At 50.0% G+C, this 25,034-nt stretch overlaps 4 protein-coding genes across 5 annotated transcripts in view; 2 read left to right on the top strand and 2 right to left on the bottom strand.

Annotated features, from left to right (window-relative positions):
- CCDC13 (coiled-coil domain containing 13) overlaps window positions 1-3,353 on the bottom strand; it is a 35,234-nt gene extending 31,881 nt beyond the window's left edge. Inside the window, exons 1-2 of one of the 2 annotated variants that reach the window (XM_065629789.1) lie at window positions 3,243-3,353; window positions 1,101-1,324 (exon numbers count right to left, since the gene is read on the bottom strand). In XM_065629789.1, the coding sequence (XP_065485861.1) occupies window positions 1,101-1,318 (218 nt within the window). In that variant the 5' untranslated portion in view covers window positions 1,319-1,324; window positions 3,243-3,353. Of the gene's footprint in view, window positions 1-1,100; window positions 1,325-3,242 lie in introns of those variants that run through there. The other variant, XM_065629791.1, reaches the window with a different exon arrangement.
- Window positions 3,354-4,329: 976 nt separating this feature from the next.
- Window positions 4,330-10,864, bottom strand: HIGD1A (HIG1 hypoxia inducible domain family member 1A). Its single transcript, XM_065630127.1, has 4 exons — window positions 10,798-10,864; window positions 8,879-8,986; window positions 6,262-6,396; window positions 4,330-5,437 (listed from the first exon to the last, which is right to left on the bottom strand). The coding sequence occupies exons 2-4, from the start codon at window positions 8,979-8,981 to the stop codon at window positions 5,373-5,375; spliced, it is 303 nt and encodes a 100-aa protein (XP_065486199.1). The 5' UTR covers window positions 8,982-8,986; window positions 10,798-10,864; the 3' UTR covers window positions 4,330-5,372.
- On the top strand, window positions 10,563-18,684 carry ACKR2 (atypical chemokine receptor 2). The gene is given in 5 exon segments (XM_065630344.1): window positions 10,563-10,580; window positions 10,720-11,093; window positions 15,345-15,396; window positions 15,398-15,465; window positions 17,574-18,684. Coding segments are annotated over 5 exon segments (1,623 nt in total).
- Window positions 18,685-21,873: 3,189 nt separating this feature from the next.
- On the top strand, window positions 21,874-23,448 carry LOC135985854 (5-beta-cholestane-3-alpha,7-alpha-diol 12-alpha-hydroxylase). The gene has a single exon (XM_065629514.1). The coding sequence runs from the start codon at window positions 21,889-21,891 to the stop codon at window positions 23,419-23,421; it is 1,533 nt and encodes a 510-aa protein (XP_065485586.1). The 5' UTR covers window positions 21,874-21,888; the 3' UTR covers window positions 23,422-23,448.
- Window positions 23,449-25,034: the final 1,586 nt, after the last annotated feature.

Here is a 25,034-nt window from a genome sequence, read left to right as displayed (position 1 = left end):
TGTCAGAAAGGTATTTGCCTGTGGTTTTCCACCCATATTCTGCTGGTTTGGGCAGAGCTGCCAGCTCCTCCTTCTTGCCCCTGGGTCACAGTACATCACCCCATCAAGGTGCCAATAAAACAGTCCATGAGGCTAAAGCTGTAAATTGGATCACTGAAATGACTTGAGAATGAAAGAATCTTTCCCCTAGAAAGTGAATCCAGCCTCCAGCAAACAGGTGTATCAGCACAGCTGCAAGTGGGGAGCAGAAGTGTGAATTTCTTCAGCTGGCATCACCACTATCAGGGAGAAAATCCCTGAGAAGCCAACACTGTAGTAACTGTAGACATCTTTGGGATGTGTCCAACTTCGGACCTGTTCTAGTTTGTAAAAAAATATTAATTGGGTCAGAAGGAAAGACTGACTATACCCTAGGATGAAGATGAATGATCTGAGCTGGGGCTGCAAATCTCTGCTCCAGTAAACTGAATTATGACTCAGCTCCAAAAACAAGATTCAGGGAGATCCACACTAGAGTGTCCAATGTCCTGGTAATCCAGGTACTACCCCAGTGGGTGAGGTAAAACACAAACCCCTCTGCCCAGTAAGATTTAAAACCCTACCTTGTATGTCTATGAGACCCTCCTGTATAGCTGGCTGTCTTTTGATCTGCTAAATCAGGTTATATTGCAAAGAGAGCCAGGGGAACACTCTCCTATGCTGCAGGCCTTTGGTTTGCACTCAGTAGCTGCTTTGCCCTTATCTGTCTTTGGAAATTAGTCATGTTTGTTTACAAGGCTGGGAAAGAACTAACCAACAGTTCTGAGGATGTTAGTGATCCTGAGTGACTGGATTTCGTCACATAGTGTCTATCTGCCCCTAGCACGTCACCCTTAACCCCTCGGTTCTTCCACTCTTCATTTGTGAGACACTGATAATAAAAAACACATCGCAAATCACTGAGGATAAACATTTTAGAGACAGTGAGATTCTTCTAGGATAATGAAAGCCCAATATGTGAAGACAGAAAGTGCTCTGTCCACTTCATATGACTTTCATAAGATCATATCCAAAATATATTTCTGTGACTTCCCTAAGGAACAGTGCTGCTACACCTTTACCTTTTGCTGTCATCTTCTTTTACAGGTTGTCTTGTTTCAAACAGGTTTAGATCATTCGGGATTCCGAAAGTCTCCTTTCTGTTGCCATTATCACCCTTCTGACTGTTCTGCTTTTCCTTCTTCCTCTCCATTAGATTTTGCAGCCGCCTTTGCTGTTGTTCTTGATAAGCCTTAAACTGGCTTTTAAACTGTTCATTCACTGTTGGGTCTGACTCCATTGTTTACTAAAAGCATAACGAGACGAAAATAAAAAACAACAGAGAGCAGAGATCAACATTGCTTTGGAAAACATCCTTCTCTAGCAGCTGCTTTGCAGTTTTTCCTCCCTGACCTCTGCAGTCTCCCTGCCACCTCCTCCTCTCAGCCTCTGTGCTCTTCAGCCCCAGTGCCTTTTTCCATAAACAGCTTTCAAACAGTCTTCAAAAAAGTTTTCAGGTCTTTTTCACTCTAGCATTCAAAAGGCAATGTTTTCAAATGTTTTTAAAGAGGTCTGATTAAGGAAACATTTTTACAGAAGAGCAAGTTGGGGGCAAATCCAAGCGAATGTGGCAACCACATTATACTGACTAAAGGGAACGTAGACTGAACCATCTAGCCTTCCTTCCCACCTTTCAAAAAAAGGTGTAGATCTCTCCATTTTTGGGTTAACGTGGGACTGACAGAGGAAGGAAAATCCGTTTATCCTAATGCCTTTGGGCATTAGACTCCAAGAGCGTGGCTTGCATCTTTTCCACACATTTCTAAGCATTAACTGATAACATTAACTGACAATATTGTTACCCATTTAAATGTCTAGAGCTTTACTTAGTATGACTAAAGATGACCAATTTTCTGATGTGTTCCAACCCCCTCTCCTTCTGTTTGACATTCAGTATCAGTAAAAAATCGCGTGCAACTTTGGTCTAGGAAAAATAATCAGTAAAACCTTTCAAAGACACACCCTCCAGTGAGTAATTAACGTAGGCCCTTTCTCACACTAAGGCAGCAATCATCCTGATAAAGCACCAAAATGCACGTTATGTCCCTGTGTGCCTGGACGTGCTGTATGGGCAAAGATGCATTGCAAGCACCTTTACCTACACACCTGTCATGGACATCACGGGTGTGGAATTTTTTTACAAAGAGGGTGTTGAAACTCTGGCCCAGGTTGCCCAAAGAGACTGGAGACAGAATCACAGGATGTCAGGGGTTGGAAGGGACCTCGAAAGCTCACCCAGTGCAATCCCCCCGCCGGAGCAGGAACACCCAGATGAGGTTACACAGGAAGGTGTCCAGGCGGGTTGGAATGTCTGCAGAGAAGGAGACTCCACAACCTCCCTGGGCAGCCCGGTCCAGGCTCTGGCACCCTCACCGGGAAGAAGTTTCTTCTCAAATTTAAATAGAACCTCCTGTGTTCCAGTTTGCACCCATTGCACCTTGTCCTATCATTGGTTGTCACCGAGAAGAGCCTGGCTCCATCCTCCTGACACTCACTTTCTATATATGTATAACCATGAATGAGGTCACCCCTCAGTCTCCTCCAAGCTCAAGAGCCCCAGCTCCTCAGCCTTTCCTCACACGGGAGATGCTCCACTCCCTTCAGCATCTCCGTGGCTGCGCTGGACTCTCTCCAGCAGTTCCCTGTCCTGCTGGACCTGAGGGGCCCAGAACTGGACACAATATTCCAGATGCGGCCTCACCAGGGCAGAGCAGAGGGGCAGGAGAACCTCTCTCGACCTAGACATCCCAGGCCAGGCTGGATGGGGCTCTGAGCAACTTGACCTGGGTGCAGATGTCCCTGCTCATGGCAGTGGTGGGGCTGGATGAGCTTTGAAGGTCCCTGCCAACCCAAACTATTCTGTGATTCTATGATAAGGCGCACTCAGCATTGACAAGCGCAAAGAGCACTGGTGCCTCTGCTCAGCACACAGGCCTCCTGGGTAAAAGTGATGACCTGGGGGACAAATTTAGCCCCCCAGCCCACCCGGGCACCGACTCCACCCCTGGCACAGAGGGATCAGCCCCACAGCTGTTGTGTGGGGACAGGGAGGTCCCTCCATTTCTCACCCAACGCCCACCTTGCCCTGCGGCCTGACAGGGCCTGACAGCCCCGCGCTGCCTCCCCCACCCCCCAGCCGGCGCCTCCCCCACTCTCCAGCCTACCAGAACCGCCTCCCCCGGCCCGGAGAGCAGCGGGAGGCTCCTCCCGGCCGCCCTCTCCCGCCGGCCGCCCGCCTGGGCAGGGCCGGACCCGGTTGCTCCGGCTGCCGCTCCCGGCCGGGCCGCGGCCCCACGCGGTTCCCATAGCAACGGGGTGCGGCGGGCGGGGCCGCGCATGCGCCGAGCGGCGCGGCGGGAGGGGCGGGGCCGGCGCGTGTCGCCTCAGCGCGGCCGCCATGGCGGTTCCTGGCAGCCGCTCCCTGCCCGGCAGCGCTTCCCGGCCCCAGGGCTTTTCTCTGTCCTCCCCCCGCAGAATGACCGGCCCCTCCGGGTCACGGCAACGGGGCTGCTCCTCCTGCCGCCCCGTGGTGTGGGAAGGAGGCGGGCGGGGACGAGAAAAGGCCTCTGCGCCATGGAGGAGGCGTTTCCTCAGGCCGTCCCCAGCTCCACCCTTCAGGGAGAGCTCTGGTGTCAACCCTCAAGGACAACACGGGCGGATCGGCTGGGAATGACCTTTCCAATAGCCCTACACGCTCTCGGGTGGTTACTGGAGTTACTCGAGGGAGTCCAGTGGGGGCTACGAGGATGCCAAGGCGTCTGGAGCATCTTTTTTATGAGGAGAGACTGAGAGAGCTGGGGCTGTTCAGCTGGACAAGTTAAACAGAGAGGGGAATCTTATTTATGCTGATAAATATCTCAAGAGTTGGTGTCAAGAAGATGGACCAGACTCTGTTCAGTGGTGCCCAACGACAGGATGAGGGGCAACGGGCACAGACTGAAACACAGGAGGTTCCATCTGAACATGAGGAGAAACTTCTTTCCTTTGAGGTGCCAGAGCCCTGGACCAGGCTGCCCAGAGAGGTTGTGGAGTCTCCTTCTCTGGAGACATTCAAACCCACCTGGACACGACCCTGTGTGATCTGCTCTGGTGACCCTGCATGAGCAGGTGGGTTGGATTGGATGATCTCCAGAGGTCCCTTCAACCCCAACCAGTCTGTGATTCTGTGATTTTTATTCCCCCCCACCCCTCCACAAGTGGCTGCATGCACTGGGGGACCCACCCCCCAACAAATCCATAACCAAACACGCATTATCTCCAGTGCTCACACATTTATTCATATTTCACTGCCCACTGCACTGTACAATGTCACAGACAGATGTGCAGTGTGTACCTTGCAGTGTTTATTACAACAACACATCATACTGTCACCGTGGAATGTCAGCTAACAGAAGGAAATGAGGTTTTTGCAAATTGGCTTTATCAAGACATTTATTTTTGTGGCTGCTGTTGGAGATACAAGGGGTTAGAGTGTAAAATAATGGTGGCAATTCACAGAGAAGGGTTTTAACAGCTCGTTGAGGGTGATGGGGGCTTTTCAGATTTAAATGTTTAAAAAATCCTATAGGGAATGATAACTGCAAAAATCTGAGCTAGATCATGTGCTTTAGAAGTATTAGAACACCAAATCAAGGTTTAGTTTTCACAATGTGTATTTTCAATGTTACATTTAAATGTTATTCAGAAGAACACTGTAAATAAAGTTACAAAATAGAGTAATCCAAGAGTCTGAAAATCTACAGTAAAAATAGAGAGCCTATGTCTTCATTAACAATGAATAAATATAACATTTAAATAGCTGCAACATACCAAATACATCTTAAAGAAAAAAAATACATGTTTATAGCTCTTAATATTTTAGAAGTCATTTAGTGCTACTGGAAGCTTCTAAAGCACAAAGCTGGAGTCTGACAAATATACAGGATAGAAAACGACAGCAAAGCACTTCTGGCAGCCTGAGGCCTCACAGAAGCTGGTTCAGACTTTGTGGTTTTGGGTAAGAGCACCAAAAAGGAGTCACCGATTTTAGGACTGAGTGGAGGGGAAGATAAACGGATTGTGCTCTAATGTACCCCCTAAAATTTGGGATATGGTGGCATCAATCAGGACCAGACCCTGATACCCGCTCCCCCAGCACACAATCATTCAGGCTGCCAGCTTCAAGACAGTGTATCGTAACTAAATCAATATAGGGCAATTCTCTAATAGCATGTATTATTCTTTTTTCTCCTCAAACCCCCCTCGGTATGAGGTTTGTAACTACAGTACACAGGCCGCCACCAGGACAGAGGTTTTCAGTCGGTTTTCCTTTCCTCCTTGGGCTTCATCAGGTGCTCCCGAAACATTGAATACAGCACACCTGCAAGACAGAAATACAAGGACAATTAGAAAGCTGAGTTAAATAGGAAATACCAGGTTTCAAAATCTGAACAGTAGGAGTTATTACCAGCAATAAAAATAAAGTTTCCCTTCCTCTTTTGCCATCTGTATTTTTTTTTTTAAATGGCAGTGATGAACACTACAAAATTCTTCATATACAAAGTGGATATGAAAATATTCTGTACATGAAATGCTGATGCCTCAGCCAATTTGACTTGACTTTGCAGCCAAAGTGAAGCTTTTCTGTTGTACCTTCTGGGAATACAGCACAGACAAACAGCGTTTTGTGGGATATACATTTACACACATACACAGCTGCAATACAAGACCTGAGATGTACAAATCACTCAGTATATGCAGGGATACAATTCCAGTCCTGAATATATATGTGTGTGTGTGTATATATATATATATATATATATATATATATAAAAAATACATAATACCACAGTCTACACAGGCTGATTTTTCAATGCATTAAATTCAGGAACAGCAACATATTTACACGGGAAAAAATGTCAGATGGTTGTTTTCTAATTTGCATCTAATTTTGACATCTGCAGAACTTCCCATGTCTAAAAGTAGCCAAAACTTCTATTCTCAAAGTTAATGCAGTTTAATATTAAATACATGTACTTAAATATCTCATTGCTCTAGAAAGGCTGAGCAAACATCAGTAACGACCATAAACATCCTGAAATACAACTGCCTGGACGCTTCCACCCCGAGGATATTCCACACATGCTGTATTATCCACTCAGAGAAGGGATGCGAGACGCTCTCCACAGTTTGCCGGATACGTACCGCACGTTAGTGCTCCCACGACGAAGCCCTGGGCTGCCACACGCATGTGAATCAGGTGAAGTGACATTTTCATCTCACCTCTGTGCTTCAGCCTGTACAGCCCATAGCCGACCACCACGGCGAAGCCGGCCATCCCTGCAAGGCAAGGAAAACGTCCTTCTGAGCCCAGAGCCAAGACATCGAGACATGCGATGACCCACCTAAACAAGATCGCCTGGGAATAATCACCTTTTGATCTAACCACCCTGGGTTTTTTTGTAAATGGCAAGTCCTGGCCTATTGCTGGTTTTGCTCAAGTGCTGCCACCTCATTCAGTGCAGAGAAGAGTGAGGGGCTACTGGAGAGAGTCCAGTGGAGGCTACAAAGATGCTGAGGGGGCTGGAGCATCTTTCTTACGAGGGAAGGCTGAGAGAGCTGGGGCTGTTCAGCCTGGAGAAGGGGATCTTATCAATGTTGTAAATATCTCAAGGGTGGGTGTCAAGAGAACAGAACTAGACTCTTAGGAGGAACAGCTGATGGAGCTGGGGGGTTCAGCCTGGAGAACAGGAGCTAAGGGGAGACCTTCTCGCTCTCTGCAACTGCCTGAAAGGAGGTTGGAGCCAGAGGGGGTCTGTATCTTCTCCCAGGTAGCAAGGGATAGGACGAGAGAAAATGGCCTCAGTTGCACCAGGGGAGGTTTAGATTGGATATTGGGAATAATTACTTCATGGAAAGGGCTGTCAGGCATTGGAACAGGCTGCCCAGGGCAGTGGTGGAGTCACCATCCCTGGAGGGGTTTAAAAGGCATGGAGATGAAGTTCTCAGGGACATGGGTTAATGACAGTGTTGGGTTAACAGTTGGACTCAATCATCTTGAGTGTCTTTTCAGACCAAAATGATTCTTGAATCTATTCTTTTCAGTGGTGCCCAACAACAAGTTGAGGGGCAACAGGCACAGACTGAAACACAGGAAGTTCCATCTGAACATGAAGAGAAACTTCTTTCCTTTGAGGTGCCAGAGCCTGGACCAGGCTGCCCAGAGAGGTTGTGGAGTCTCCTTCTCTGGAGACATTCAAACCCGCCTAGACACGACTCTGTGTGATCTGCTCTGGTGACCCTGCGTTAGCAGGTGGGTTGGACTGGATGATCTCCAGTGGTCCCTTCAACCCCAACCATTCCATGATTTCCACTAATGTTAAAATGCCACAGCAGTAGCTCAAGGTGTCAGAGTTTCTCAGGTATTTTTCAGAAAGCACCCGTGCTGCTTGCACCCTCTTTCCGGGACAGAAGCTCCCACGCAAGAACACCACTCAGCTGCAGCTGGGACCCTCAGTGTGTGGAGACACCCCAACCTACCCACCGGCCTGCTGAGGTTGCTATTCTGGGTGTCATCACATTTGGCCAGCTTCACTGGGACAGGACAAGTCATACGATACTTGTCCAGTGCTGTGGGGACCAAGGTTCAGCCGAAGTTCGCTTTTTGTCCTTCGGACCAAACACAGCCCCAGCTCTGCCACCTCCAACCCGCCTACACTGATGCTCTCACGGAACACACAGCAGCAGTGCACAAAATCTCCCAATTCCATCCACTTCGTTCCATATTTAAGATTATTATTTCCATAGTTCAAAGGAGGCTGCCAAGTTTTAAGTGATGTGTGTGTTTTACTGCCGAGAGCCCAGACGGCTTGTTTCCCTGAACAGGAATATTACCAGCCCCACTCATGAAGCTGTAAACCCTTCCTTCACTGCTGCATGACCACGTGGCAGCTTCATTAAATACCAATTAAGAATTTTAGGGCCTTCAAACTAGCTCTGGCACAGGTTGAAGGTAAATTGTGCCAATTTGCTTGGGAGAACTCGAACTCCTGGAGTTCATAGTATGCCCTAGTGAGCTGGAAAACAAAGTCCTGTGACTGCAGAAGCCAGTGACGGATTATCTGCTGGCAAACACGTGGAACAGTTCAACCCGAGTGACCCGGCTGCTCACCATATAAGGTGGCTGGAAATCAAAACGTCTCTCATGTCAGAGCCAGTTCCTGACGGGAGGAAAGCTCTTGGGATGAACACGACTGCTCCTCTGTCTCCTCAGAGGCTTTTTGGGGTCTCAGCAGAGAGGCTGAGAATTTTAACAACCTCCTCAAGCTGGGGAACCACAAACCTACTAAGAAAACGCATTTTAAACTAAGGAATGGCAGCAGAGGGGGGTGAAATGTTTAGCAGCTGAGCTCTTTTTAAATATTTCTGTTTTGTTGATTTGAAAGTCACTTTGTAGTGATCGCACAGTTCCCAGTAACCACACTCCAGAACGGCTGCAAAACACATACCTTCCCCCCAACACGATCACCTGAACGTGTGTTTTAAGCTCACCTGAACAGTCTTTCAGGGTTTGTTGGGTTTTTTTGGTAATTGTAGGTTCTGAGTTTCCTATTTAAGATAACAAGCCTCATTAATTTCTCTGTTTCTTGCAGAACAAATACCATTCCGGGCACTGTTATCACCACGCAGAAAACCTACAGCAAGAAGTAATTTCAAAATAATTTCCCGTTCACAGGCAATCGGTGAGCAGTGAACATGTTTACTGTATTGATTGCCCACAAACAGAAAGAACTATGTCACATTTCTTCACCTTTAAACTTACCGATGGGTACAAATGGCGTCTCTTTAAATTTCCTTAACAGCTTTGACGTCTGGCTGGCCTCAGTCTCATACTCAGGGAAAACAGGTTCCTGACCGGGTGACATGGTGGCTGCAAAGACAGAGAATCTTCAGGGTTTAAAAACATCAAGTTAAGAGAATTTTTAGAAGAAGAAAATGCCTTGTGTGTTCCACCACAGAGTGAGGTACAAGCACAACGAGCTGATGAGCTACACACAGATGATTTAATTCAAGTGAAGTCTTGGGAAACAAGATAATTGCAAACTAGAACAGGTAATGACAGGAAGAAAAAAAAAAAGCAAAGCAACAAATTCCTGCCATCCTTTTTCATACTACGAGAGGTCCCAGCAGCCCAACACATGCTCACAGGCAGCGAGAAGCCGCTGAAAGCTTTGGCCACTGCCTGCGTTTTCTTTTAGGATGTGCATCCTGCTTTGTTGTCCCAGGCTATTCCTTAACAGCTGCTCTGACCTCGGAAAAGTTCATTCCTCCCCTTTCACCCCCTGCCAAGAGCAGCAAGAGAAGCCCTCTGGGGGAAAAGAAAGCACAAGCCGCTGTGGAAGGTCAGCGCTACGGTGGCTACTATGGCCTCATCCCACCTCATTCACCCCTTCAACAGGTTTCAGACTCTTGCTGGAGAACACAGAGTGTGAAATGGCAGCTGCTCAGGAACCAGAGTGAGTCTTGAAGCCCCTGATAGACACAGATCCACGTGTGGACGCATCAGGAAGACGAGTGGTTCCTATTGCAGTGCAGGTGATTTCTCACCTGTCCCCAGGTGAAAAAAAAAAAGCAGCAGCAACCACAAGAAGGTCTCTACTCACTGACCCATCATCACCCAACCAGTGAGACCATCCACCGAAACATGACAGCTTGTCCTGCTGTCCTTGTCACATACAGACCTGCTTGGCAGAACCATCATTCTTCAATTAGTGCCTGTTTCTGCCTGCTCAGTTTTCCTCAACAACACCACAAATCGCTACCTGTATTGTTGCAGTTTTGCCACCAACAGGCTCAGCAGCAAAATACAGCTTGGCCTCCCATGAATTACTCCAGACTCACAGGAATTTAACTTAAGCACAGGCTGGTAATCACTTGCAAAATATAAATTTCAAACGTGGCTGTATTCCCTGGTTAAGCAGCATTTTGTGCACATCCATTTCATCAGGCTGTTCTTTTTAAATTAAACGTGCAAACCATTTCCTCTGCAGCCCGAAGGATTTGGTCTCTCTGTGCCTACTACAATTACTCCTATTTGCTAAATATAAGTTATATTTTAGCCTGGCTCATTCGGAGAATGAAACACGAGAGCGCCCTGTCACTCGGAAGAGGCGGAGGCAGACAAGGAAACGATTTCGAGAAGTGAATCAATTTGTAAGAGGTTCCCGCGACCTTCAGCTCAAGCAGAGGCCGGGGCAGGTGTTGGGCGGAGGAACCCGGGGGTAAACACCCGAAACTGCACTGACCCAGCAGCAGGGACACGTGGGGCACCCACGGGGGACAGCTCTGACACGGGGGGAGGGACACGGGTGGGGAGGTGACAGATCCAAACCCCCCTCCCGGCACCACCGAGCCCACAGCGGGGCTCTGCCCTACGTCAGCCCGAGGTCCCCGCACCCCACATGGGGCCTCTGCCCTTACTCCAGGCCCAGGTCCCCGCACCCCACATGGGGCCTCTGCCCTACGTCAGCCCCAGGTTCCTGCACCCCACATGGGGCCTCTGCCCTTACTCCAGGCCCAGGTCCCCGCACCCCACATGGGGCTTCTGCCCTACACCAGCCCGAGGTCCCCGCACCCCACACCGAGCCCCTGCCCTTACTCCAGGCCCAGGCGCCACCACCCCACACCGGGCCTCAGCCCCCGGGGTCTCCCCGGCCTCTGCTCCCGGATCCCCGGCCTCACCTCACTCCAGCCCACTCCACTCCACTCCCGAAGCCGGCGGCGCCTGCCGCGCTTGGCCCCGCCCCCCGCCTCTTATTGGCCAGATTCGCCCCGCCCCCTCCCCTTATTGGCCGGATTCGCCCCGACCCCTTCGCCTTAGGCGCCGACCAGCCCGGCCGAGAACCACAACTCCCAGCGTCCCGCCCGCAGCCACCCAATCCGGAAGCGCGCCCGCTGACGCCGCGTCCTTATAAGGGCGGGGAGGCGGGGCAAAGCCGTGACGTCATGGCGGGGGTGGGTTCTCCGCATTGCGGCGGGTGCGGGGTCACGGCGGGAGCACTTGGCGCGCCGCTAGGGGGCGCTGCGGGCGGGCCCTTTCCCGCCCCTGGAACCCGCGAAAACCGGGGGGGCGGGAGCTGCTCTGCCCGAATCTGAGCGTGGTTTTCCTCTCCCGAGCACGTCTAGGCACCAACAGCTCGGGTTTGCAAAACACGGAGGCTTTGGGTTGAACCTGGCGACCCGTTTCACCCCCAAAAGTGCGGTTTTTAGGTGGTCATTTGCAGGATGCAGCTTTTTCTGCAACTTGGCAGCTTTCTGCTTCAAAAACAACTCGTATCAGTGTAAAACTGCGCTTTGGCATCAAGTGGAAGCACTTTATCAAAGGAGAAGGTCAGAGCTTGGCTTTCCCTCGGTCTGATTTTCTTCTTCCTGCCAGTGAATTGTCTCATCGACTATTTTTTTCCTGAATTTCAGCTTTCAAGTGGAGCCCAATTTGCCCCTGCAGTGGATTTTGAAGCCCAAAGACAAACTAAAAATTCCTCCTGACTTCAACTGAAACTCTGGAGCCTAAAAACAAACTAGAAATTGCTCCTGACTTCAACTGGACTGAGCTCTGGAGCAGGAGGAAAAATCCCCTGGGATCCCAAAGGTAACGAAATCCCTCCCCTAAACCTGGGGATGAAACATCAAAGTGAAACAACAACAAAAAAGTCATTTTTTCCAAAACCCCTGCCCTGTTTTGCAGTGGGAATTTGTCTCTCCATCTCCAAGCACGGGGGGACGCAGACTTTCTGCTCCTGCACGGTCGCTCGCCGAGATGCGACGTTTCCAGCAGCATAAAAGAAAGTGGCTCAGATGGCTGTTTGTTAGCACCGCTGTACCTCTCTAAATGTGGTTCCCATTATGAGTAATCTGGTTACTTTAATTGCCAAAGCCATTAGGGCTCTGCAGAGCCTGAAAGGGAAAAAAAAAAAATCTATGCAATTACCAGCTCCCAAATGGAGTTAAAATCTTGTAATAAATTACAGGGCAGGCTGCTTTCTCCAGTGACTCTCAAAGACACGTTGAATTCCCTGAAGCTCCGCGCGATATGTGCTTCGGGGGGGAAAAACTCAATTAAAAACAAAAACTTATTGCATTTTAATTGCTGGGCTAATGAAGCTGCTGTCACCTGTAGCATCCCTGTGTGCGTCTGGTTTTGCGACCAGCGTCTTGGTCCCTGCTAATGGATATGTTCCCAACATAGTATCTTTATTATAGGGTATCTTTCAAGTGCAGGCACGCGCGTATACCAGCTGATGGTGGCGAACCTGGAAATGGGTAAAAGTAACATATTTCTCTTAGCGAATCCATATACCATGGGCAGGTGGGGTTTAGGTGTTATAAATTGCACCAGGGTTGGCACAGGGATGGGCTTGGCATGGTCAGGGTGTTACCCATGGGCCTGTTTGGTGGTGAGATGGGGGAAATGAACTGGAAGGTGACCACTCACCAATGGTGCTGTTCTAAAACCTCTCCAATAAACCAATTTCTCAGAGACACCTTTGACAGGTGATCAAAGGTTTGTGCCATGACACTGTCCCCAAGACATCCCTCCTGTGGTTGATCACTGTTTGCATGTTCAGCCACAGCAATAAGCTCCTTATTCTGGTGTCGCTTGCGAGGCAAAGATGTGTGATTGTCCCCAAAGAGCCACCAGCACCCACCAGCCCTGGCTGTGTCCCTCTCCACAACCATTTCTGCTCTTACAGGGGTTGAGGATCTTGCAGCATCCAAGTAGCATATGGCTTATCCAGATTTCCTGGGAAAAATGCAGATTTCTACATCGACGACTGTCCTGGTTTCGTTAAAAACAAAACCAGCTTTTCTTTTAGTGAATTTTCCTTTCAGCTAGGTTCTTCTAACTGCGCTTTTCTGAATTTGGCTGCATGTTTTTGCAGACAGGAGCTGATAATGGAAGCAATGGGATGCAGAGGAGCCCCAGGTTTAGATTTATTGCTATGGCAGCCAAGGATACTGACAAAAACGCACATCCCTGGGACCAAGCAGGTCCCATCCTGTCTGGGGGAGCTGGGAGGTGGGCAAGGTGGACATCACCTTAATATCCATCTGTCAGGCAATGGCAGATGTTTCCACTGATTAAAGCTTTTAGAAAACAAACAAGAGGGAGGTTGTAGCCATGTCTGGAGTTGGGAAGCAGCAAACCCAGGATCAACAGGGAAAAAGGGAATTAGGGGCAGATGGCTTGTTTGGGAGGAGATGGGGTGGAGAAAAGGGAAGGGTCACAGTGGATGTGGAAAACTCCTGCGTGGAAAAACGGAGAGAAGGAGAAAAGGAACAGGTTGGGTTTAAACAAGTGGCTGGTGTGTGTCCTCGTCTGGGTGACTCTGGTCTGGCACATCCTGGAAAAACCTACTTCAGACTATTTTATGGGTGATCTCACCACCCAGGCTGTGCATGCTGGGGTGCATGGGATCCAGCAGAGATCTTCACGTTGTGCTGACGTGGATCCTTGGTCCTGGTGGCTCTGGCTGTCCCTCGCATGATGCCTGACTTGAGCTAGACACGCCAGAAGGCTGTGCTGCCATCCAGAGACCTGGACAGGCTGGAGAGTTGGATGGGGAAAAATTTAATGAAATAGAACAAGAGAAAGTGCAGAGCCTTACATCTGGCAGGAACAAGCCCAGGTTCCAGTATAAGCTGGGGAACGACCTGTTGGAGAGCAGAGTGGGGAAAGGGACCCGGGGGTCCTGGGGACAGCAGGGTGACCATGAGCCAGCACTGGGCCCTTGTGGCCAGGAAGGGCAATGGGACCTGGGGGGGATTAGAAGGGGGTGGTCAGTAGGTCAGAGAGGTTCTCCTGCCCCTCTGCTCTGCCCTGGTGAGACCTCATCTGGAATATTGTGTCCAGTTCTGGGCCCCTCAGTTCCAGCAGGACAGGGAACTGCTGGAGAGAGTCCAGCGCAGCCACGAAGATGCTGCAGGGAGTGGAGCATCTCCCGTGTGAGGAAAGGCTGAGGAGCTGGGGCTCTGGAGCTGGAGAAGAGGAGACTGAGGGGTGACTCATTCATGGGGATCAATATGGAAAGGGGGAGTGTCAGGAGGATGCAGCCAGGCTCTTCTGGGTGACAACCAGTGATAGGACAAGGGGCAGTGGATGCAAACTGGAACACAGGAGGTTCTATTTAAATTTGAGAAGAAACTTCTTCCCGGTGAGGATGCCAGAGCCTGGTCCAGGCTGCCCAGGGAGGTTGTGGAGTCTCCTTCTCTGCAGACATTCCAACCCGCCTGGACACCTTCTGTGTAACCTCATCTGGGTGTTCCTGCTCCGGCGGGGGGGTTGCACTGGATGAGCTTTCGAGGTCCCTTCCAACCCCTGACATCCTGTGATTCTGTGAAGAGGAGATTGTACTTCTCAAGGTGGATCCCCAACAGCACCTGTGGCAGGAGACACTGTGGTCCTGGTGTGTATCTCAGGTGACAAAGCCCACTCTGGGTTCAGGCACCAGTTGTAGGTGCTGTGGAGGGACACGTGTTGGACACGGCACGGACATGATTCCTCCAGTTCTGTCACCCACTGATCAACACCAGGAAAAGCCAAACCCAGGGAGGTCATGCTGAGCTCACATTTCCTGCCCATGCTCTTACACAAGCAAAATTGTTTCCTAAAAGCCTGATTCAAGCCTCTGGCAGGATGAGAACTGCCCACGGTGGAGAAGCAGCTCCTGCAAGTGCATTTTCTGCTTCTTCCTTGTAGAGAAATCTGCAGAAGAAACACAGAGAGGTTCTGTTTTCTTCTTGAAAGTTATCCAGCTCGTAAGCACCGGCACTCTGGCAGGTTTGGGATTAATTTCTGAGCCCAGCTCATGTTGCATTCATCAGTTTTCCACTATGAGCTACGGGTTGGGAATGTGAGTGTCAGTGCCAGTGTGATACGGAGGGGGAAAGATGCAGCAAAGGGAGAAAAGGCATCTCGGTGGGCTGGAAGAGACCCAGAAATGGGAGTTTTTGGGGATGGCTTGTCCTGATGTGGATGCAGAGGGTGTGTGTGAGGGGGGAAGGTGTTTAGGAGTCTCTCTGGGTGTTGCTGTGATGAGGAGGGTGGGCAGCTTTGGTTTCCTCTCGAAGGAGTACGGTCAGAACTGCATATGGCTAAAGATTAATTTTTTCCAAAATATGAAACAGAAAAAATAAAAACGCTCATTCCCAGAAAAATATTTTTTTCTGGCACTCTTCCGTGGCAGAGCTCTTCTCTCCGTGGCTGAAATGCCCTGCGGCACTCTTTAAAGGACTGCGACACAGAAAGAAAACGCTTCGATCCAGCCCAACCCAAATTTTATTTTCTTTTCAACCACCTGTATTTGCCTGGAATGGGTATTCAAGCGATTTTAGACACGGGACTGCAAACAGGTACGTCATCATCTTCACCCCTTAGGGCTGCACACCCACGGGCATCCTCAGCATCCCACTCCTTGGGTGATTCGTTAACCCACTTTGTGGGGGGGGTCTCCCCTTTCCGGGGGTGTTCGTGGGGTGGGAGCCATCCCTAGAAGTTCAAAGCCACCGTGGGGTGTGTCCTCCTTAGGATGTGTCCTCCTTGGGATGTGTAGCATGACCAGGGACCAACAGCCTCATTGCAGGTCTCTTGGGCAGAAACAGATCCTTGAGGAGAGCAAGGCAGGAGTGGCTGAAATAGGGAACAACACAACCATGCCTGTTCTGGGATTGCTGGAAAAAAAGAGTCCTGGGGGGAGTGATGGGCAGCTTTGGCTGAAAACTGGTGTGTTTTAGGAGCGGAGGAGTATTTGAGCTGTTTTTCCCTGTGACAGCTCTAGTTTGCTGTCAGAGCCTGGGGATGAGTCTTGATTTTTGAAACCCACATTAACCTTCATGATACCAACATGGCTTAGGCGGATCCCATCCCTGTGTGCAGGAGATGGGCTCTTCAGCGACAGCCGTTGCCCAGTTTGGGTGGCTTTTGGAAGATGAAACCTTTGTAGTGTTCTTGTGTGTGTTTTTTCTTCTGAAAATCAGACTCCAAAAGTAGGAAGCTCTCCAAATCAGTCACCGTTTCCTGAAATCTGGACTGCAGCTGTCTAAACAGTCACACCACCCCGCAGTCTTGGGGAGCAGCCAACTCCATCGCCCTCACCCTCCTTGGTCAGCAGGGTTTCAACCTCATGCAGAATTGACTCCAGCAGCATCCCTCCAGCTAAGTCTCTACCTCTAACCTTGATTCACGACTTGATTCTGGTGTCTACGTGTCCTTACCTTGGATGCGGCTTTTAGTAGGTCGAGAGAGGTTCTCCTGCCCCTCTGCTCTGCCCTGGTGAGACCGCATCTGGAATATTGTGTCCAGTTCTGGGCCTCTCAGGTCCAGCAGGACAGGGAACTGCTGGAGAGAGTCCAGCGCAGCCACGGAGATGCTGCAGGGAGTGGAGCATCTCCCGTGTGAGGAAAGGCTGAGGAGCTGGGGCTCTGGAGCTTGGAGGAGAGGAGACTGAGGGGTGACTCATTCATGGGGATCAATATGGAAAGGGGGAGTGTCAGGAGGATGCAGCCAGGCTCTTCTGGGTGACAACCGATGATACGACAAGTGGCAATGGATGCAAACTGGAACACAGGAGGTTCTATCTAAATTTGAGAAGAAACTTCTTCCCGGTGAGGGTGCCAGAGCCTGGCCCAGGCTGCCCAGGGAGGTTGTGGAGTCTCCTTCTCTGCAGACATTCCAACCCGCCTGGACACCTTCCTGTGTAACCTCATCTGGGTGTTCCTGCTCTGGCGGGGGGGTTGCACTGGATGAGCTTTCGAGGTCCCTTCCAACCCCTGACATTCTGGGATTCTGTGATTCTAGTGGAAAGTGTCCCTGCCCATGGCAGGAGGATGGAGCTGGATGATCTTTAGGGTCCCTTCCAACCCAAACCATTCTATGATTCTATATTTTCCACTTAATACCTTTTACAAAAATCCATGTCTTGGTGTCCTAGAGTGGGCACAGAGAGGGGTCATTGTCCTACCAGGAGCACTGAGATGTTCAGCATTTCACCTCTGGGAGCAGCCCCACCAACAGAAAGGCGCTGGTGGCAGGTTCTGCTTCGCTGAGGATCGAGATGCGGCTTTCTCAGTAACGACCCGAGTGAATCTAAAGCAGCTGACAGCAGAGTGGATTTCCCGTAATCTAGAGCAAAAGCTTCCTCAAAAGCTTGCAGTGGTGTCTGGAGAGAGTGCCGAGTTATGTCAGAGGAGACCGTGCTCTTTTTTACTTTCAATTTTTAATGTGTCGGAGTAAGGGATACCAGAATTTTTTTTTTTTTATATATGTATGTGCCAACAGCTGTCCCCACGCCATAGGCAAAGACCAGGGAGCGCAGGACACAAAATACTTCTCAGAAGGTGGCAAAATTTAATCCTATGGCCTAGAGAAGAACCCTCTGTGATGTGATGTGATGTGAAGTTTGTCTTTCTCGGGTGGATTGGAACATTTTGATCCCCTTCACTTGTCTTTGGTTCCTAGGCAGCCACTCGTCAAACGCAGCTTCAAAGTTGGCAACAACAACCACTTCACCCTTGCTGGATGCTGCCAATTCGAGCGACTACCCGTACGAGTACTTGGACGAGGAGGATTACATGCAGTATGGCCTCTGCACAAAAGAAGAGGTACTGTCCTTTGCCAGAGTATTCTTGCCATCTTTTTACACCCTGGTTTTCCTGGTCGGGTTGGCTGGGAATGTTCTCCTCTTTATAGTCCTCATCATGCACATCAAGAAGAAAAAGAAGATGACCGAAGTGTATCTGCTGAACCTGGTGATTTCAGACTTCTTCTTGCTACTAACCCTTCCTTTTTGGGCTCTGCACATTGCTCAGTGGGTGACCTGGGACATATTGTGCCCAGTCTTAAGTGCCATGTACACTGTGAATTTCTACAGTGGCATCTTTTTTGTGAGCTGCATGAGTCTGGATATGTATCTGCAGATAGTTCATGCTTGCTCTCCTCGTGGCTTCATGACACGGAGGAAGTCCGTCCTCATCTTGTTGGTATTATGGGTCCTTTCCATACTCCTCTCCATTCCTGATGGCCTTTTCACCACCACAAGGCAAATCCGCAACAAAACCATCATGTGCACCCATGATTATGGCCAGAAGCACTTATTTTGGAAAATTATCTTTCGGGTCATGCAGAACACCCTGGGTTTCCTTTTCCCCTTCCTCTTCATGATGTTCTGCTACTCCCGCATAGTGTGTGTCCTCACCATGTCTCAGATGCCTGGCTCAAGGAGAGCACTCTGCTTGGTCTTTACTCTGGTGGGTGTCTTCTTTGTCCTGTGGTCCCCTTACAACATTGTCCTCATCCTTCACTCCCTGCAAGACGTCGGTGTGATCAGGAGCTGTGAAAGCAGCAGGCAACTGGACTACGCCATGCAGATCACGGAGAGTTTGTCTTTTGTCCACTGCTGTGTCAACCCCTTGCTCTATGCTTTTGTGAAGAAACGGTTCAGATTATACTTATGGAAGATCCCTCAGGCCATTTTCAGGAGAAGCGCTTTCTTTGACATCCAACCCTCAGAGACAAGCCAATCTTGCAGCAGCTATGCATCTCAGATAGAAATGTTGAATATCACAAATGCATGATAAATATTTACGTTATTTACATTCTGCATATGCCCTCTATGCTGTATTTTACTGGTCCTGGCCATGCAATAGATTTGCTGTGAGCCCACAGCACTGCATAGCCAGATATTTCATCCTAGCACCAGCATCGAGATGAAGATTTTCCACGTTGGGGTCAGAAAAATGCACGTGGGAGTTGTTTCTGTTGTCACTGGAATTATTAAGGAAGGATTGCCCTGGGTAGAAGAATCCCAGCTCCCGTCTAGAATACGCGAGGCACTAGTGGATGAAGGAGCAGCTCATCTAGATGTTGTGCCCGTAAAAATGCAAACCGAAACTTGTGCAGAACTTCTCTTCCATAGATCCCAAAGGGGCTGTTGGCGGAGAGCGATCCCGTCATCCCAGCAGCTCGTGGTGTGGGCTGGGGAACGGATTTGCCACGCTCATCCATCAGGCCAGACGTGGGTGACCAGAAGCCCAGCCCTGGGTTTAGCTTTGCTTTTGCTATCTGCTGGGCAGATGTTTTCAGCTGTGCTTGTCCCTTGATCTACCAGGAGAGACAACAGGAGGAATTAGGTAATTTTAAACTGGGTTGTCCGACCTATTGTGGGTTTCTCTGTTACGATGAGCTGTGCTACACTTGGGTAACGGGAAACTGTGTCTTAGTGAGGGACAGATCCTTGATTCATCAAATGGGATCATAGAATCATTTAAGTTGGAAATGAACCTTAAGAATATCAAGTCCCACTGTTAACCTAACACTGCCAAGTCCACCGTTTGAGATCAGTTCGATTGTCATTGCAATGACATTCAAATCAGTAACAACCAGTGAGAAAAAGGAAAACAAATGGACTCAGCAGAACGGTGGTGGAGAAATTTGCCTTCCCGAAAATCCGTTTTGACAAGATAAAAAAGACCTATGGATACTGCCTTTAACATAAATATTGACTTGTGGTCTCACCACTGGGTGAGAGTATGGCCTTGCAGAGCAGAGCATGGAGAGCTGTTAAGCAATCTGTTTTACCCAGTGTAGTGTTAACGTTCAAGGTTATTAGTTTGCTGACCTTTATTTAAAGGTACCGTTCACCCCAAATACTCTTGAGCCTTACCTGGGCCCTTTCTGACCTGGAAACCCATCAAGCATGGGAGTTGCCTAGAATTATACAAATAAAATTAATAATTTAAGAGAACACTCTCATCACCTTAATTTTCTTGCGAGTCAAGGCTACTGGTAGGACTGAGAAGGGTTTTGAGTTGATCTAGAAAGGTGAATTTGTTTTCACTGACATTATTTTCCTTGCCAGCATTGCTACAGCATGTTCCTGAAATTGTAAGGCTGGGAACTTTCCTTAAAAAAACCCTATAAATGTCAAAATAAATATTTATCTGATGCTGCGATGTGTCCCTCACTCCACGGGTCAGGTCACTGGGAGGAACGTGGAAGGGGAGAGCAGCTGGGAAGCAAAAACTCAGATGAAGATTGCGATCCCAGGCAGGGGAGGACTCATGGGACTGTGCAAAACTTATGCTGGGGTGGTCAGGGGAAGGGCAAAGGTGGAGGAAACAGGGTGAGTATCAGGGTGGGCTGGGGAGGAACAAGGGTGGGAAAATACGGAGTGGGGTATAAAAGGGGCTGGTTGTGTGTAAGCAGCGTGTCCTGCGCCTGCTCATGTCAGTCTGTCCTATCTTCTTATTAAATCCTTTTTCTTATCCATCTTATGTCACTCTCTATCCTACGAGAGGATGCTGCGAGGTCCAGCCGCCAGCGGACGGGGCAGATGCTGCAGTGAGTGGCTGCATAGATGAGGGTGGTGAGAGCCTGGCCCAGGTTGGCCAGAGAGGTGGTGGATGAACCATCCCTGGAGACATCCCAGGCCAGGCTGGACGGGGCTCTGAGCAACCTGAGCTGGTGCAGATGTCCCTGCTCATGGCAGGGGGGGCACTGGGGGAGCTGGGAAGGTCCCTTCCAACCCAAACTATGATTCCATGATCAGGGTGGCAGCACCCAGGGGTACAGGGTCCCTGGCATTGTCCCCAACCCCCGTCCAGAGTGTGGGGAGCTGGAGAGATTGAGAAGAAGGGAAAAATGGGGAAAAATGCCAGCCCCAGGGGTGAGAGCAGGAGGGCAGAGAATCAGAGAATCATAGAATCACAGAATAGTTTGGGTTGGAAGGGACCTTCAAAGCTCATCCAGCGCCCCCCCTGCCACGAGCAGGGACATCTGCACCAGCTCAGGTTGCTCAGAGCCCCGTCCAGCCTGGCCTGGGATGTCTCCAGGGATGGGGGTGCTCCACTGGCTGGAGGGGACACGACTGATTTGTGGCGTCTGACCACCGGGTGTTCATGTGCACAGAAGAAAACGCTGTCGTCCCTCTGGGCACCACTGCTCTCCAGCCAGAAGGCGGTTTGGCCATTTGCAGACTCTGGACTCATCTGATGCAAAGCAAATGCAACTGATTCAAGCCTACATCACCCATGGGAATCATAGAATCATTTCAGTTGGAAGAGACCCTCAGGATCATCGAGTCCAACCATAACCCAACTCTGGCACTAAACCACATCCCTAAGAACCTCATCTAAATGCCTTTTAAACCCCTCCAGGGATGGTGACTCCAACACCGCCCTGGGGAAAAAAAAAAAAAAAAAAAATCAGACCTGCTTTGCTTTGCCCTTGTAGATTAGCAGTGCTGACAAAGCACTTTTGGGGAACTGTGTGTTGGAGAACATCAAAACGTTGGAGACCTTTCCCTTTCTTTGCTTTTGAGACCAAATGAGCTCAGCTGTAACCCCCTTCCCTCGGTCCTGAGCTCATTTGCAGTAGTATTTCCAATATCCACTCTTCCTTTCATTTTTTTTCAGCCTGCTGTGTGCGTCCATAGCCTGGTCTTAAATGCAGAAATCAATGAGTGAAATTCCCTGAACCCTCTTTTTCAAAAACTGGACTCTGTGCAGTCTAGAAAAAAGAATTTGCTGAAACTGCTGGAGAGCACGTGCCAAAACCTGACACAGCAGCCCAGTAACTCCAACTCGATCATAATGGACCTTCCACCTTAAAAATCTCTGTTCATCACCTTGGGCCGCTCCACAGGGGAAAAGCAAACGCTGCCAAAGAGGGCAGAGGTTGTTGGCTGCACGTCTGCTTATCAGCTGCTGGATGGGAATAAAAAGCCCTCTCCTGCCCCAGCCCAGCTCCAGTCCAAGCTCCTGGACGGGCACAGAGCTCTCATGGCGCTCGGGGTGGTTCTCCTCTTCACCTTGATAGCATCTCTGCTCGGTGGGCTTTACCTCCTGGGCGCATTTCGGAGGCGCAGACCCAATGAGCCACCTCTGGACAAAGGCACCATTCCCTGGCTGGGTCATGCGCTGGATTTCAGAAAGAACAGTTCAGAGTTTCTAAAAAAGATGCAGAGGAAACACGGGGATATTTTCACCGTGCTGATGGGGGGTTATTACTTCACCTTTGTGATGGACTCTTTCTGCTTTGGAGCCATCGCGAAAGAATCACGAGCTAAACTAGACTTTACGACTCCTGCGACTAAGCTGGTCCTGCGGGTTTTTGGCTACAAGGCCATCGAAGGCGACCACAGCATAATTCATGCAGCGAGCACGAAGCATCTGATGGGAGATGGCCTCACTGTCATGACAGAAGCCACCATGGAGAACTTTCGGAAGCTGATGTTTTTCAATCTGAGCTCAGGAGAGGAGAAGCGAGTGTGGCAAGAGGACAACCTCTTCCACTACTGCTACAACATCGTCTTCAGAGCCGGGTACCTGGCTCTCTATGGCACTGAGCCGTACCAAGGGGCAGATAACAAGGAGAAAGCCAATGAGCAAGATCGCATCCACTCCAACCAGCTGTTCTACGAGTTTCGGAAGTACGACCGCCTCTTCCCTCGCCTGGCCTACGGTGTGTTGCCTTACAAGGACAAAATAGAAGGTGAGCGGCTTAAGAGGATCTTCTGGAGCGTGCTGTCCGTGAAGAAGACCTGGCAGAAGGACAACATCAGTGGGTGGATAAGTGATCAAGACCAGTTTCTGGTAGAAAACGGTGTCCCCGAGTACATGCGAGACCGTTTCATGTTTATGATGCTCTGGGCATCCCAAGGCAATACAGGCCCAACTGCCTTCTGGCTCCTTTTGTATCTAATGAAACATCCAGAAGCTATGAAGGCTGTGAAGGATGAGGTAGATAAAGTCTCAAGGGAGAGCGGCCAGGAACTGAAACCGGGGAGCCCACCAATTAACATCACTAGGGACATGTTAAACCAGACTCCTCTTCTGGACAGTGCTCTGGAGGAGACCCTGAGGCTGGTTGCAGCCCCACTGCTGCTCAGAGCTGTCCTCCAGAACACCAACCTTAAGACCAGCAGCGGGACAGAGTATGTTCTCCGCAAAGGAGACAGTGTGGCTCTGTTCCCGCACATCTCTGTGCATATGAACCCAGAAATCCACTCTGAGCCTCACAAATTTAAGTATGACCGCTTCGTAAACCCAGACGGCACCAAGAAAGAGTTCTACAAAAATGGGAAAAGGCTGAAATACTTCACCATGCCCTGGGGGGCGGGAGTATCCATCTGTCCCGGGCGTTTTTTTGCTCTTGCTGAAATGAAACTCTTCGTGTTCTTGATGCTGAGTCAGTATGACCTGGAGCTGGTCAATGGAGAAGAGGAGATCCCAGCGATAGACGTCAGCCGCTGGGGAATTGGGACGATGCAGCCTGTTCGCGATGTTCGGTTCAGATACCGGCTTCGCTTTTAATTTGTGAAGCCCTTGTTGCATCGCTTGTTCTGGTGTTATCTGTGAAATAAATGCCATTATCCTATGGTTATCAGATCTGTGCGATGCCAATGCTAATACAATCTTGTTTGCTTAACAGTTACCGTGGCTTTTCTCTTTACTACCTTAACGTGTGTCGCTGCTCTGCGTCTCCAGTCACTGTGGTGTTGGGTTATGTGATAAAAGCTCATCTGCACACCCACGAAGGAGCACAGAGAGACAAACAGTACCCTGCTAGGCTGCTCCCAGTCCCATCCAGGAGGCCATCAGTCCATGCAAAACCCATCTGCACAAGCCCAGAGGAGCACAGGGACATATTGCCAGATGGGAACCCAACTGAAGGGGTTCCAAGGAGCAAGTATTTTGTCCAGGTCCCTCCCAAGGTTCTCCCAGCAGAGCCATCAGCCCCATGGTTCTGGCATGAGATCCATCGAGATGTGTCATTGGGAGCAGCTCTGTGGATCACAATCTGGACTAAGAGAGATTGCTGACAAGGGAGGGGGGACATCTTATGGGGTGCAGGGGAAGAGCATTTTGGGATTGCACAGGACTTCTGGTGAGATGTTTAGGGAAGGAACCAGAAGGATATAGGTGACTTGGGGACATAAATAGAGGACTTAGCGGATAAAAAGGGTTGGTTATGTATGGTAGCCAGTCAGAAGTCGTGTTCCCCAGGGTTCAATATTGAGACCAGTTCTGTTTAATAACTCTATCAATGATCTGGAATAGGGGATCGAGTGCACCCTCAGTACGTTTCCAGACGACACCAAGTTGGGTGGAGTGTTGATGTGCTGGAGGGTGGGACGGCCATACAGAGGGGTCTGGACCGGCTGGATCGATGGGTTGAGGCCAATTGTCTGAGGTTCAACCAGGCCGAGTGCCGGGTCCTGCACGGGGGTCACAACAACCCCATGGACGCTGCAGGATCGGGGAAGAGCGGCTGGAAAGTGCCTGGGGGAAAAGGTCCTGGGGGTGTTGGTGACAGCGGCTGAACATGGGCCAGCGTGTGCCCAGGTGGCCAAGAGGCCACCAGCATCCTGGCTGGGACCAGCACCGGTGTGGCCAGCAGGCCCAGGGCAGTGACCGGCCTGTGCTGGGCACTGGGGAGGCCAAACCGCGAATCCTGGGGGCAGTTTTGGGCCCCTCACGCCAAGAAAGGCCTTGAGGTGCTGGAGCGAGTTGAGAGAAGGGAACGGAGCTGGGGAAGGGGCTGGAGCACAAGTGTGATGGGAGCGGCTGAGGGAGCTGGGGGTTCAGCTGGAGAACAGGAGCTGAGGGGAGACAGGGACACAAAGAAACGGCCTCAAGTTGCGCCAGGGGAGGTTGAGGTTGGATCTGGGGAACAATTTCTTCCCCAAAGGGCTGTTGGGCATTGGAACAGGCTGCCCAGGGCAGTGCTGGAGTCACCATCCCTGGAGGGGTTGGACAGATGGAGATGAGGTTCTGAGGGACATGGGGCAGTGGTGGACTTGCCAGTGTTCGGTTAATGGTTGGACTGGATGATCTTAAAGATTTTTTCCAACCTAAATGATTCTATCATTCTATGATTCTGAGTCAATAAATAGGCAGCTGGCCCGTATGCTTGTCTAGTCACA

The sequence above is a fragment of the Caloenas nicobarica genome, chromosome 2 (assembly GCF_036013445.1).
Source record: "Caloenas nicobarica isolate bCalNic1 chromosome 2, bCalNic1.hap1, whole genome shotgun sequence".
Lineage (NCBI taxonomy): Eukaryota > Metazoa > Chordata > Aves > Columbiformes > Columbidae > Caloenas > Caloenas nicobarica.
This window is presented reverse-complemented; position numbering and strand designations above follow the sequence as displayed.